This window comes from Lutjanus erythropterus, chromosome 19 (genome assembly GCF_056507025.1).
Source record: "Lutjanus erythropterus isolate fLutEry1 chromosome 19, fLutEry1.hap2, whole genome shotgun sequence".
In the NCBI taxonomy this organism is placed as follows: Eukaryota; Metazoa; Chordata; class Actinopteri; order Lutjaniformes; family Lutjanidae; genus Lutjanus; species Lutjanus erythropterus.
In genome coordinates, this window is record NC_139335.1 from 23,358,408 (window position 1) to 23,373,460 (window position 15,053).

The window sequence follows — 15,053 nt, forward strand, 5'->3', positions numbered from 1 at the left end:
GCAGAATACAACTTTAGAGTTGGACCACTTTCGGAGATGAAAGTTGTCTTAAGTATACTACAGTACACAAGCAATAAAAATACAGATAAGATACCTAAAACAAACCATAAAGCATGAAAACCTAACAAAATATACTGTGGCTCATTTTTTATTTATTTATTTATTTTTTAGCTACACTGAGCTTAAGGTGTTCCAGTCAAATGAGGGTTTACTAAGTATTAGAGGCACCTCTCATCATCCTTGAGCAAGTTACTTTCAAAAAGGAATATATTACTAGTTACTTTGATTTGAAAGAAATAACTTACTTAGCAACATTATTATCTGTGCTTTTACCAAAACAATGACAGAATTGAGTGTTAGGGTTGGATTAGGGTTAGGGTTATTGTAGTGATGGCCCACATTTCCCATCATGCATTTAATAAGGACCTAACTATCAAATCTATGAAGGCCCCATTGATGCTGAAAGGTCCATTTAGGTTTTAGAACAACATATGCTGCCATCCAGACAATCAGGATGAATCAACACGTCTGTAAACAGTTTCAACAAAAACATTATAACCTTCACGAAGGCAGCATTTATTGCTGGGATGTTAAACTGCACTAAACTGCATTGTGAGGTTTTTCATTCATTCATCACCTGTGAGAATCTGTCATGTTACCTTATGTAGCCTCATTACCTGCCACACAGCGGTTCTCTGAAGTGATTTGGATTGTGGTTAAGATGGCACCATCGTCTGCTGGCAGACGGCAGTTTCAGTCTTCAAAGTGAGGTGAATCAAGGTCACACTTCAACTGCCATAATGAACATCCGTTTGCTGCTTCTTGTCTGATAAAGAGTTTTCCCCGTGCACCGTTGTTTTTGATCAGATCTACAGTTTGTTACTGCTGCTTACATGTTTTTGGATCTTCTTTTAGACCTGTTCACTATAAAATGTCATTTTCGATAGACGGCATATGGATGAATTTTGTTGTGGTGTTAATAATCACTGTAGGAACATGGAGCTTATTTTGACAAATATTAATATTTATTCTCTTTCTTCTGTGGCAGTTTACATCAAAATAGTCCCACACGTTGCCACACAGGAAGTGTGTTGAGCCATGCATCTTTTCTGCCAGTATTTCATATCTATTCATCTGTTAAATGTTCGAATTAGCCGCCTGAAAACTACTTAGGTGCACTATTTTATGCTCTTACCCAGCTGCTACAGGAATACATTCTGTTCTGTATCACAAATACATACCCACACTTCATTTCCTCTTAGTGACAATACAAAGACCAGTTCTTATCTTTGTACACAGACAGCATTAATAATGAGCATGGCTCAGACCTCGTCTGGCGGAGAGCTACTTTTAAAATGGAAAGGTGCAAATTAAGATGTACCATTGTTGACGATGAGAAGACAAACAGTACTGTTGACTTTCTTATTGTCTTTGTAGTCAGACAGTGAGAGACACAGTCGACTAAGTGTGACCGGAGGTGTTAGTGACATCATAGCTCTTGTCTGTCTTGATGTATGTTTCTTTGCTTCTGAATGGCTGGGAAAAAGACCAAAATGTTTTGTTCTCATGGTTTCATTCATGCTTCTATTATCCTTAAATTAAGGCTTGTTCCTCGATTAGGTTGGTGTCATGTCTCCTGCTTCATTTAGGGGAGTTTCAGTATGTCCACTTTATCCTGGGCAGCATTTATTATCTGAACAGAGCAGAGATGCTGATGTGTGGACAGGGGAGGTGCCACAGGAAACAAATATGATGAGGCCCAGAGGAAAGTTTTGCTTTTCAAAAAATGTCTTTTCTTTTTTCTTATGAAAAATAAATTAGTTTTTTATTTTGAGCTTACTGAAGTCTCATCTGTTTCTACTAAACCCCCCTTAGGAGAAAAAGAGGAGCAGAATAAAAGCGTGTTTTAGAGATTTTTGCTTGATGACCGTATGGAGCAACAAGACTTTAATTTGACCACCGAGACAAATTTAAGATCTGACTTAAGACAACTGAGTTTTCCTCTAGATCTCACTGTTTTGATTATTAAAACAAATTTAAGATCAGTGCAGTGAGACAAAAAAAGAACATTTTTCTCTTCTCTTCAGTTGGACTCAAATTTGTCTTGGGCTGAGATGAGACAAAGGCTGTTTCTCAGGAGTCGAATTTAAGACATTTGAGAAAATGGTCTTAATTTGAGCTCCTTTATGTCGAGGAGACACAGGCAAAGATGAGATCTTATCCCTTCCTCTGGGTGGTCACATGACTGACAAAAATAGATCAAAGTTAACTCAGGTAAAGACTATTTGATGAAGAACGGACTGTAACTCAGAGGTTGCTCCAGACTTTGTTGTTGCTCCTTGTATAAATTTTGTCACGATTGGTTTTTATTTGTCATTTGAAGTTTTATACCTCTGTGCCAGTGACAGCTGTGGCGAGGCAAGTCTTTCAAACATACTCTTGGACTCATGGATGACAGTTTGGGTCACACAAATCTTCAAATTTCGCACCAGTGTCCACCTAGACTTAAGGATGAATAGATTAGATATTTTCCCTTCCTGCATGTCTCCCCCCCGACTCTGTTTTAATTTCCTGTCTGTCTAAAGCTGTCCTATCAAATTAAGGTTAAAAGTCCCCCCAAAAAATCTTATAAAAAACATAACTTGATCACAATAATGTGCAGAGCAAATTTACAGATTATACACTTAAAAGAGCATGGAGAGAAAAGATGAGACAGAGACAGAAAGCGCTGCCGCTGGCTGGTAAATGTAGTTTTAGTCACTTGCTTGTCCATCATTTTCCATCCTATTAATTCCTCATTTTTCAGCTTGTTTGTCAATCACATCATAATTATTGAGCAATTCAGTGTTGTTGCCAACTTGGAAGCTTTCTCACTAGATTTAGTGACTTTTCAGACCCTCTTAGCGCTTCTGTTTCTAAAGTCAACTATCTTTTTCTCAACGTATTCAGACCATCGGGCAAAAGGCAAAAAATATATTCAAATATATTATATTGTAATTCATGCCCATGCATACTGCTGAGAGTAATGCAGTCCACGGCTCTGCTGCCAACAGTGCCGGGGTCTCTCCCTCCTCTCTTGCTCTGTGCACAGGCAGTCAGTTTGAGCTTCTCTCTCACTCTCTGGATTAGGATGTTCCTATAGCTTGTGATGTTTTTTGATCCTCTCCCTCCCTTTGTGGATTTTTAAAAAAACTTTTTCACTTGAAATATTTTATGTCCCTGTGGTGAGTTTGTGATTTTTCACCAAAGGTCTCTCTGTCTTTCTTTTGTATGGCTTCAGGTGATCTCTCCCTCGCTGCAACCAACAACCACTCTTCACAGTAGATTGCCCTCAGTGTTTCCATCTGTCAAAATGATGGATGGCTTTCAGATTTTTTCAGTCACCGCTACAGAAATGAGTCAGTGACATAAAATATTTCTTAACACATCCTCTGCTGATATACAGGAAATTGCACTATTCAAATTTAATGCGAGTACCTCTTTGACCACAGGTGTGTCTGGGCCCCAGTGCAGCTGCAGTGGCGGCGCTGTTTACATCCACAGCCCTGCTGGGTGTTGTTATCTTGTCAATTATCACGAGTGTGAATGCCGGTTGACCGCACTGGTGATAGGTTGTACGTTAGAAATGGTTAAGTTCAGGTGTGGGTTTTATGTGGATAATGTCAGAGAAAGGACATGGCAGAACAATTAGCCACTGACATTTCACCAACCCTCCTCTGTCTTGTGACCTTTATCATAATTGTCTCTGTAGTTTCTCAAGGAGACAGAAGGCAGTTGGAGGAGCAACAACACACACAGCAGACAGACAGCATCTCCACAGCTCCCACCTCTGTCTCGCCGTCCTCCCTCTCTTTTTCATGTCGTCAGGCTACAAACCTACATCATACCCTCTTTTTTTAATAGACCCTTTTTTTCATTCACTTTACTCACTCATTTTACTTCTAGACTTTCTTCTATGCATCCGTTCCAGCGACAGCCATGGCCTGGGGCATTAGGTTTTGGGTTGTCTCTCAATCCGTGTGTTTATCTATGTGTCCATTCACTTTGACAGACTGTCTTCAAACTTGGTACAAACGTCCACATTTGACATTTGATTAGATTTTGGTGGTTAAAGGCCAGAGTCCAAGGTCACTGTGACCTCCTGTCCGCCCCATTCTCATAAATGCGATATCTCATGAACACCTGGAGGGAAATTGATTAGATCTGGCACAAGTGTCCACTTGGACTCAATGGACACAAATGTCTAACAGAATAAAACAATGAAGTGATGAAATTTTATATCCAACTTCACTGTGATAATGTTCTGTAAAAACAGTTGAAGCTCTCGATCAGTCCTCCGTACTCCTCTGTAAAATAATCTCTAAATGAAGACAGCACGTCTCTCACTGGACATTATTCACTGGAATTATACAATATATATAATTATATTATACACCTAATGCCTTTTATTAAATTCCTTCAAACACCACATATATTATACAGGCATAGCTGTAAAGTGGAACTTCACTGGTTGGCAGAGACGTACAATTGCAAGTTTGAACATATTGTGGTGTGGTTTTTTTTGTCTAAGGAAGGCAGAGTCATGACCAGCCCAACTCTGCCTCTGATTGGCTAGTGCTTGTTGCCAGTGTTAGTTGGTGAGTTTAGGAGTGATATGTCAGGGTTAGGATATGAATATCAAACTAAGCCAACTTACTTCTTGAGTTTTAGAAACTCAAAAAAATTGTATTTCAAAAATTGTTCAGTAAACTGATTGAAGTGAAAGTGAATAATGGTTAATAATTTAACATTCTGAACAGCAACCGTTTAATTTTCAAGGACTGGAAGAATGACGAATCAGGTTAACAGCTCACTGTGAACAGTTTCTGAAATACAAATTTTAGGGGGTTTCTAAAACTCAACATTTTTTATCTAAAGAAGCAAATGATCTCAACAAAAGATTATGGTCTGGCAAAACTTTGTTAAGCTGATTTAAAAACTTAAGGGTTTCAAAACTTCATTCAAAACTAACTAGTGAAGCCAGTTCCTTGAAAATTCTTAACTTTTTTTTTTTCACAGTAAAGTTGCACCATAGTCTCAAGACACAGCATGACACCACATGGGAAATTTAATTTAATATACTAAAGGTGGGAAACTATATTAAGCCTCTGACAGATGGTTTGCTAAATGGGTTGCACTGGAATTCATTTCCACGTTATGAGATATGTGATGTGCGTTAGTCCAAATTTGTTTGAACTTGACTTGTTGAAAGAGCAGGAGCCCTAGTGGGTGTGTGTGTGCGTAGCTGTTTGGTTGCCTGAGACTGTGATGTGTGGGGTGTGTTCATTTGACAGAGCTATAATAAGCCCACAGTGTGATACCCTAGCACTTTATTTATACACTTCTCAGATGTGTAAAAACATTTTTCAGTCCATTAGAGTTCTGCATACATACACTGTAAAAAGAAACAGTTCACTAAACTCATAGTTTAAAGGCAGCTGCCTTCACTTTACTAAAATTTTAAATTAAAGTTTTGAAATAAACTAAATAGAGTTTGGACGACCAATATTTTTTTTGTTGAGACAATTTACTTTTCTTCTTTAGATAAACCTGAACCTCATTTGTCATTATTCAATGTTTGAAAACTAAATGGTTGTAAATGAAAATACTGAATTGCTAACCATTATTCACTTTCACTTTCAAGAGTTAACCATTTTAAAATACAATTTTCTTCTGAGTTTTTAAAACTCAAAGATTCAAGTTTATCTAAAGCGGAGAAGTAAATTCTCTCAACAACAAGTTGGAAAAATGTTCCATAACTTAGTCTGATTTGGGCTTAAAACTCAAAAATCTATTGAAGCAAGTTTAAGTTTTCTCAACTTTTTTATTTTTGTATAAGTATCAGATTGGAGGTGGAGAACGTTCTCACAAAGTTCTCACACTTGAAATGGCTTCACCTGTGGTCAACACTTCACATATTTGCAGGAGATAACACTGATATTTTAGTAATGTTGTGGTTATTAAAGCTATTTCATGAAGTTGACAAACATTTCACACAGTTTAAGTGTCTGACCTGCGAGACAGCTGAGTAATACTACAGTCTCTTCGGTTTAAACCATTAAGTTAACACACAAGAAAAACAAAGCAGCACTCAGCAGCAGTCTGAACATAAAAAGACAGCCCTCGCAGAGGATGTGATGCTGCTCGATGTTCTCAAAGACCGGGAACGCTGGTTAGCTTTAGCAGGGTGGCAAGAAGCCATGATGCAGCTACTCATGCACATAATGGAGTCTTTTCTCTCTGACCTCATCCCACCACTCTCTATTTCCTCCTCTTCATGTGCCCTTGGGTCTGTTGTTCCATTTTTCTTCCAGCTGCATCTTTCCATTTATTTCCTCTCCCTGTCTTCCCTCCATCCGTTTTCTGATTCCCCATCTTCTTCCTATCTATTTCCATCCCTTTCACTTTCGGCTCCTCTTTCGAAACCTTATTTTGTGCTCATTCATCCATCATTCCCTCCGTCCCACCACTCTTTAACCATGTAGTTGACTGACAGGCAGTTCATACACCCTCAAGGTGGCCACATAACCCTCTTGTGGATGGGTGAGAGGTCTAAGAGGGGTGAGGTCCTGAGGGCGTTCACGAGTGATTGTGTACCAGCAGTGTGACAGTGCTCAGTGACGTGAACTGAGGCTTGAGCAGGTACCAGAAGTCTTACCCCAGGGTTGCTAATCTAGTCACACCACTCTGCGTGTACGTGTGTGTGTGTGTGTGTACAGTGCAGTCAGAAAATATTAGTACAGCAACACATTTTCTGTTGTGTTAGCTCCAACACATTGGATTTGAAATGAAACTGTGCTTATGAAATTAACGTGCTGATTCTCAGGTTTAATGTGAGGGTGTTTGCTAGGGTTGGGCAATATGTTAAAAATTTCAATTCGCCACTGTCAGGTGTGTGTGTATATATGTGTGTGTTCAACTCAGCTGGGAGGTGTGTGCAAGTGGTGAGTGAGCTACGATGTGTATGCTATGTAGGTTTGAATAAATAACCTCTCCCCACAAAGTGTCAAGAAAGTAAATATGGATTTTTTTGTGCTCTTGCAGCATGCAGTTTTACTGGACTTTATTGACGGATACTGTTATAAGTGTATAATAGCTCCTTTAAGGAATAGGGCAGTGCGTAATGTGTGTGCAGCATGTGAAGTGAGGGAGAGGCAGCAGCAGGAAAGTGACAGCTATCAGTCTGGCAATAAATGTACAGTACAGGTCAGTGTGTCAGTTAATATTAGCTGCAGCTCCTCAATACCAAGAAAAGTCTTGTCTGTTGTTTCCCAACTGCTGGAAAAGTGAAGGGGTTAGGACTAAAGTGAGGTGAACAGGAAAAGCATTGTACCTTTACAACATCGGTTCCACTGCAGTCGTATTCCTTTCCTTTTTCAGAGACGTGGTGAATTAAATCCATTATGATAAATCCAACACAGAATGATTTCTGTGTATATTTATCAATCTTTCCATGTTGAAAACAGTCGCTGCTGCGTAGCTGTTGGCAATCCCATGATGCCTTGGGTTGTGTGCTGACCAAACAGAGGCTTTGTTCCTCATTTGTCAACCAATCAGAGGCTGTGTTCCTGTCTTGTGTGTGACAGCACTGATCCCTAGATGTATTAATGTGCTGATTTCAAACCCGTGGAATAAAATGAGATTAACCCCTCAGATAAAATTAGCAGTGATGAAGGTAATAGGGTTAACTCCATGGTAGGCATCATATGACTGCAGTATTGCATTTATGCATTAATAAGTGTTATCATCACAGACCTAAGAAAAATATAATCAGACACTTTCTGAATACAAGTTTCTTACTTTTACCAAACTAAGACAATCTTAACTGCCTTGTCAACTGATCATAAAACACATTTCATTCAAACCTGACAGAAAAACAATATAAAACTCACCCTAACCATCTTGGTTAGTCTTTCTACTGTTCAAACAATCACCAACTCTGGTTTGGTTGAAATAAAAGCCTGTTTTCCTCCCACTGTTTCTTTGGCTCAGTAGGTGTGTATTGTGTCGCTGAATGGGAGTTGCTGTCTCTCACTCATCCTATGGACACGTGACCATTTAATCAGCAAAATTAAATGTAAAAAAATAGTTTACCTCCATACATGTGGTATCTTTCCTGGTCAGACATGTCCAGCAACCATCTTCACCTCCTGCTTGTTTGTCTATTTTTCTCCAGTCACACAATTTAAGCATTAGCTTAGTTAAGTTGACATACTGTGACTGATTTGGCCAGTCATAAAAATCCTGATGTTTCGCCTCTGAAAACATCTTGGTTGCCTTGTCTGTATGTGTAAGATACAAACAATGCAACTCTATTGTACTAAAGTTGTGGAACAGTGTACACAAAACCATTACATTAACCTCTTACTCATTGGGTCATTTCAATTCCAGTGTGCTGATGGAGTGCCAAAATTAAAAAGTTGTACTTCACATTGCAGTGTGCACATTCTGCATGGGTGTTTGTGTAGCATTCTGAAAGAGTTTGTTTGCTTTAGTTGTGTGGGACTTTCAACTATCATTTTCTCTGCATGCATAAATATGTGGTAATATAATATGCAAAAGGGCTGGGCTATATGGTTTCAACGCAAACCACCTGTCATTATTTTAGCTGCATACCAGGCTTCACAAGTGCTACTTTCATTATTCATATTGGGTATATTTTTGCTGCAGTGTTTCCTTTTGCTATGAAGAAGGATCAATGATGGTTTTCAAAGAAAGAAAGTTGTATGTTATACTGTTCACTGTTTAATCTAACCACCAAAAGTGGTTAAATCTAATTCACCAACAACTGATCTATGATTAGCAGTGTTAATTTCGCTGCAGTTTTTTCATCAACAGCATTTTTGCACCGACAAAAACAAGATGATAAGTGAATAAAAAGTCATTTATAATGACAAACACTTAGGTGAAATCTGTTGACACTTTGTAAATGTCAGGGGGTGAAGAGTGGGGAAGAAATCCAAACTCTAAGCTGCACACACTTAGGAGACTCCGGTTCTTTCTGTTATCCCCCTCCAGTTTCTTTTCCTTCTCTCTGTACATGTGTGTTCATGAAGTAAAGTACATCGGATCAGAGCAGAATATGATATGACTCGCAGTATTTATTCCTCCAGAAGCTCCAGCTCTGTCTGTCCATGAGTGACGGCTCTGTACCTCCGCTCCGCCCCACACACTCTGCAAAGCCCTGAGATAAACGCAACTTTTTTGCAGAATATTTTCAATTTGCATTTCATACAAAGATGCCAACAACATTTTTGAAGCTACAGTTAGTTTAGTTTGTCGTTTGCATTACTGCATTACTCTGAACAAACCTGATTTAGTCGACTAAAACTAAAAATACTGCCTCACAGCTGTAGACCTCTGCGAACCAGTGGGGGAAATTGAATGAATTTAATAAAAGGTATTAAGTATATAAAGTACAAAGGACTGATAGAGAGCTTTGTGTTTTTGCTGAACATTATGATGCCACAGTGAAGCTGACCTTTGCCTTTTTGGATGTGAAATGTGAACACATCGTCATTTTATCCTATTAGACATTTGTGTGACAGGTTTTCATAATTATCCCACCCATATGTGATCACTTCCATGTGTGCGTGCATGCGTGAGTGATCAATACTGGAGTAATACTGGACCAATCAGTCTAACTTTTCTGTGCACCTTCATGACTTCTGTGGCTCACAACATTACAAAAACCTTGAAAAAACATTTTTATGGCTCCGTGTCATCGACAGCTGTGGCCACAGGCATTATGTTTTTGGGTCATCACATTCTTGTGAACATGATATTTTAAGAACACCTTGAGAGAATTTCTTCAAACTTGGCATAAATGGCCATTTGGACTCAAGGATGAATTGATTAAAATTTGGTGGCCACAGTGACCTTGACCTTTGAGCTATGACTACTAAAATCTACTCAGTTCAAAAGGATGTTCACGTCAAGCTCACAGGAAAGAGACAGATGTACGGATGAATGGACAAACAACAAACTAAAGACTGTGACTTAAACTAAATTTACCATCAAAAGTAACACTGTTGTTTGACGTGTTGATGTTTAAAATAACTTTTTAACTTTTATTCAACACTGCCTCTTATCTTTCTTATCTTATATCCTCGTTCCTATTCATAAAGGCCTGTGATTAGTCAACAAATAAACATTTCCCATGTATAAAAAGTTCAATTTACATCTCTGCAGTAATAAAATGAAAGTTTTTGAAATGTACACTACTTGTGAGGCTGACCACTGGTTTGTAAATCCTCCTCAAATGAAAATGTGTGCTGTTCTCAACAAATTTATGTCATGCTCTATTTATGTGCATTGTTCTTCCATAAAATGCCTGGATATGTGTACATGTAATACAACATTATTTAATAGTTTGAGGTTCAGATTCTTGTTTTGGAGGCAAGATCATAATGCCTGGACTGATAGGCTGCATTTAACTAAGGATTTTGGTGTCATCACAACCCTTTAGGCTTTTAGGTTTCTAGCACCACTAATCCCTTGGTTTTTGCATAATTATGGGCCTACAGGAAGTCTTGCTTTAGTCATTTGTGACGCTGAACAGATTCCATAAATTCTTCTGCTGTAAAGAGGCTCATTGGACTGGATGAGGCCATCGAATTACATTTCTCCCTTTACCTTGAGATTTTTGGTTCTTTTACAGAGCCTGTTAATTGGACTCTGCCCAAGTGCATTTTATTCTGTCATGGCTTATAAACACATGAGCCTGTACAGTGAAAGCAGGCATTTACAACACTGACATGCCACTCAAAATGTGAGAAAGGAAAGGCTTTGGCAGTATAAGAGCAATAATCCTCACCATCAGTAAACATATTCAAACTGAACTGCAACTCAACTGAAGAAGCGAAAAACCATTTAAATCCATTTTGCTCCCCATTTCTCTTCAGAGGCATGAATGTACACACTGCCATGTTAATGCCCCCCCCCCCCTCTCTTTCTCATTCTCTATTCTTCAAGCGCTGAAAAGTTCAGCTGCCTTCCACGAACAGAGACGGAGCTTGGAACGAGCGCGGGTGAGTCTGCCATCCTCGAATCAATCACTGGAGTCGAGACTGGCCTGTTTCAAACAGATATTTACTCTCTCTCTTTACGCTTTGCCACATCTTTAATAATCACGTCATACAGAGAGGCTGGAAAGAGAAGGCCGTCTGCGCAGAATATATCAGAAAATCTTATTGGACTCTGAGGCGCATTGCATCTAAAGTATACACTAATTAGTTGTTCCCAATCAGGGGTACTTGTACTTCCTGGGGATACGTCTGCAGTTGCTTGGGGGTACATGGAAAGATCGCGGAGGAGCTCAACTAATTTGAAAAAAAAAAAAAAAAAAAAAAAAAAAAACTTTGTATATTACTCTGTTGTCCATATGAGTGATATAGTCTGATACAGTCAACCACATATTGAGTCAGCTCTAACAATGTGTGTAGTTAGCAAAAAAGTAGCTGAAAGTAGTGGTTGAAATAGTTAGCTAAAAGTAACTGATAAATAATTGAAATAGTTAACTTAAAGGGACAGTTCACCCCAATGTCCTCTGACCTGTAACTATTTATCCATCTAGATTTTTGTAAATGGTAAATAGTCATTACAAATGGTTAAATGGGTTAAATGCACAAACACTGACACACTGTTGTTGTACTGTGAATAACTGTATATGTGACAATAAGCAATAAGCATGTGATATAAATCCAGAAGTGAGATTTTTTTCCTCATCCTTTCTCCAGACTGAGGACTATCTCAAGAGGAAGATCAAGACTCGACCGGAGCGATCTGAACTGATCAGGATGCACATCCTGGAGGGTGAGCGCACATAAAGCTTCCTGTCCCTCTCAAGTCAAGAGAAGTGTGACAAATAGCTTCTAAGGATCCTAGGACGCCGGCAAAAAAAAAAAAAAATTCCATCGTTTGGTTTCTGTGTGTTTCCAGAGACGTCAGCGGAGCCGTCACTTCAGGCCAAGCAGCTGCAGCTGAAGAGAGCTCGCCTTGCCGATGATTTGAACGATAAAATCTCCCACCGGCCGGGGCCCATGGAGCTCATCCACAAAAACATCCTCCCTGTTCACTCCAGCATTAAACAGGCCTTCATAGGTAAGCCAGGCAGGTTTTAGATGGATCCCATTTGTCATTTACACTCCCACAGGGTCTGTAAATGGCACATGGAATCCATCCAAGACAGTTCAGTGTTTCTACAGTTATTTTTCTGCTTCTTGGACGGTTGCCGTCTTCAGCTGGACTGCAATTAACTCCTCTCACAATTACCTCTGACTAGTGAAGCCAATCATAAGCTTGACTTAGGTTTTGAATTATTTATGTTTGATTAAGCCAGCCGTGGACCCCTGTGCCTGGAACACCAGCAAACCAGCATGTGGCAGGAATGCTCTACAGCAGAACGGCTGTCAGAGTACAGATGTTGCAGTAATGGAGGCTGTCCTCGGATTAATATTTTTTTTGATACACTGTCTCTCACAGCAAGTCATCGGATAAACATGCATTAACCTGCATTATAAGTGTCTTTCTTACAGGCGTTTTGCCTTGTCAAGGCTATCTTATGAAATAAAAACGCTTAAACCTGCTTTCTTTATTCAGGGGAGTTTCATTAAAAACAATTCTTTCTTTTTTTGGACAACTCTGATCACATTCACCAACACATTCTCTCTTGCAGTTAATTAAATACGGCTGTTTGGGCAATGGGCAGTAATGTTCAGACTGATTGTTTTTTGTAAATATACACTCAGAATTTAATGCCTGCATCAAACGTTGTGTCCTCCAGGCTTACAAGGAAAAAGACTATCCAGATTGTTACTAGCGCTAACTTTGAAAGTCAGCATCTGTGATTTTGTGGGGGTGTGTTAGTGTCCATGGCATCATGTCTAACTGTCACAACTGTGAAGGCCCTGTGAATCCTGAAAGCAAATATAGATTATGGAGCAACATGTGCTGCCATCCAGGCAACCTTTTTTTTTTTTTTTTTTTTTTTTTTTTTTTAGGGATGTCCCTGCTTAATTCAGCCAGCAGTTACAGCAGTGTGGCTTTAATGAGAAAGAATTTCACTTTCAAAACTTCCCGTTCTCCCCACTCTCTTCTAAAACTTACAGAGTATTGTTAACAGAGATGGTGATGTGTCAGTGGAGAAATTTCCCATCCCCACTTTTTTTGGAACATGTTGCAGGTATCAAATTTAGAATGAGTGTATATTTACAAAAAACAATTAAAGTAAAAAAAAAATCAAGTTAATCAGAACATTAAATATGTATTTATGTATGTATTTTGTATATGTAAATTTGCATTCAACTGATTACCAGTTGTAACATTTTTGCAAATCATTGCTTTATATTTTTATTCACATTTTCTACAACATTCCAAATGTTTCTGGAACCGGGGCTGCACTACTTTGTATGACTTTAACAGCACATCAAAACATAAAGCTTGACAGAATCTGCAGAAAGTTGGGAGTGAGAGTGGTCTGCATTCACACATTTATCCCTGAAAGATACCCAGTACAACCACAGTCTGATCTGACTGCTGCTGAGCAGATCCACTGGAGCAGCTGGGGGCAACCCTCCCACCCAGATTTATCCTGCTGGTCGGGTCCTCCGACCTCACGGTCACAATCTCATTTGCTGCCCCTATTAATCGATATTTTTGGTGTTGACATTGAATCAGATGAGGTCAAACAGTGCTGGAAGAAAAGTGAATATTAGACTCATCAGGTGGCCAAAAAAACATGACTCAAATTCAATACTAATGTTGCTCTGTGTAGCCCGGGCGTGTAACTAGACAAAGGTTTCACTGTAAGTTAATAAGCCTCTGCTACATCTGTAAGCTTGTTTTGTCATTTTCCTGCCCTCTAGTGGCCAAAAACTACTGAATAAAACATTGATCAAACTGTCCTGCATATATATTGAGGATAGAGGTGTAATATAAATGTCAAAGTGTAATATATCACAACACACCCACACTTTAACGCTCCTGACAGGATGTCTCTCCTGGCCTCCTCCTCCAGCTATTATGAACATACTGATGCTCCCTCTCAGATGCCACTCGTGCTCGTCACACACACACAATGCATACAGTAAACAACAACCACGCCACACACAAACTCATTTAGAAACGTTAAACCAGGATAGAGTAACAGACATGACAGTGGAGACATCTCTTCCTTCTCTGATCTTTAAATAGCCACTGTGTCTCTTAATAAAACCTATTATCTTTTATTAGGATAATTACATACTAATTGAAGAGTTAGGACTCTAAATGAACAAATATGATTTCACTCAGTTGCAATTTAGGCTTCCTAACAGATATAATGACCCCAATTTCACCCTTCTACATTACAGCATCCACAATAAAAGAAAACAAAGGAGCAGCACTATCTACCTGTTATTGTCTATCTTGAGTCCAGTGCCAGTTCTGTCAGACATTAGATGATGAGATCAGAGACGGTGGGTCCAGCTGCATGATTGATGTGTGGAGAGAAGAATGCTGAGATTCAATAACCTGCACCTCAGTCGATTATCTGTCTCTGTCACCGTCACGCAATAAACACAATTGCATTACCGCCACTTACTGTAGGGGCACCGTGAACACGGAGTTGACATGCGAAGATACAAACATCCACATCATGACACACAGACACACACTTCCGCGGCGCAGCGGTAGGGAAGTCATCACATTATTGGATCAGGGGGTATTAAATCAACCCCATGTTGTCTTTTCATCATCGCCTGCTGATGGTGAATTAATGGGCAGCAGTTTATTTTGCATAGCGGTCTGCTCCAACCGATAGCAGCTCATGTAATTAAATAACACACATCCTCCAGCACAAGGAAAGTCTCTATCTGAGTCCAGGGGATCTTGGCAGGTAACTTTACTCCTTAAATCCCTCTAAAGACTCAAAAGTCTGCATAATAATGAAACGATATGAGATCCCTGAGGGAAAAAATAGCAGGAGGGCCATTATCTTTGGTCCATTTCTGTGCTGGAGGATATCTCAACCTGAT

The 15,053-nt window shown here is 39.3% G+C and overlaps 1 protein-coding gene across 1 annotated transcript in view; it reads left to right on the forward strand.

Moving 5' to 3' along the window:
• Nucleotides 1-15,053, forward strand: part of LOC146309882 (myocardin-related transcription factor A-like) — a 48,521-nt gene that overhangs the window by 20,918 nt on the left and 12,550 nt on the right. The window contains exons 5-7 of the mRNA XM_084745046.1: nt 11,014-11,069; nt 11,778-11,853; nt 11,980-12,141. Of these exons, the coding sequence (XP_084601172.1) occupies nt 11,014-11,069; nt 11,778-11,853; nt 11,980-12,141 (294 nt within the window). The remainder of the gene's footprint in view (nt 1-11,013; nt 11,070-11,777; nt 11,854-11,979; nt 12,142-15,053) is intronic.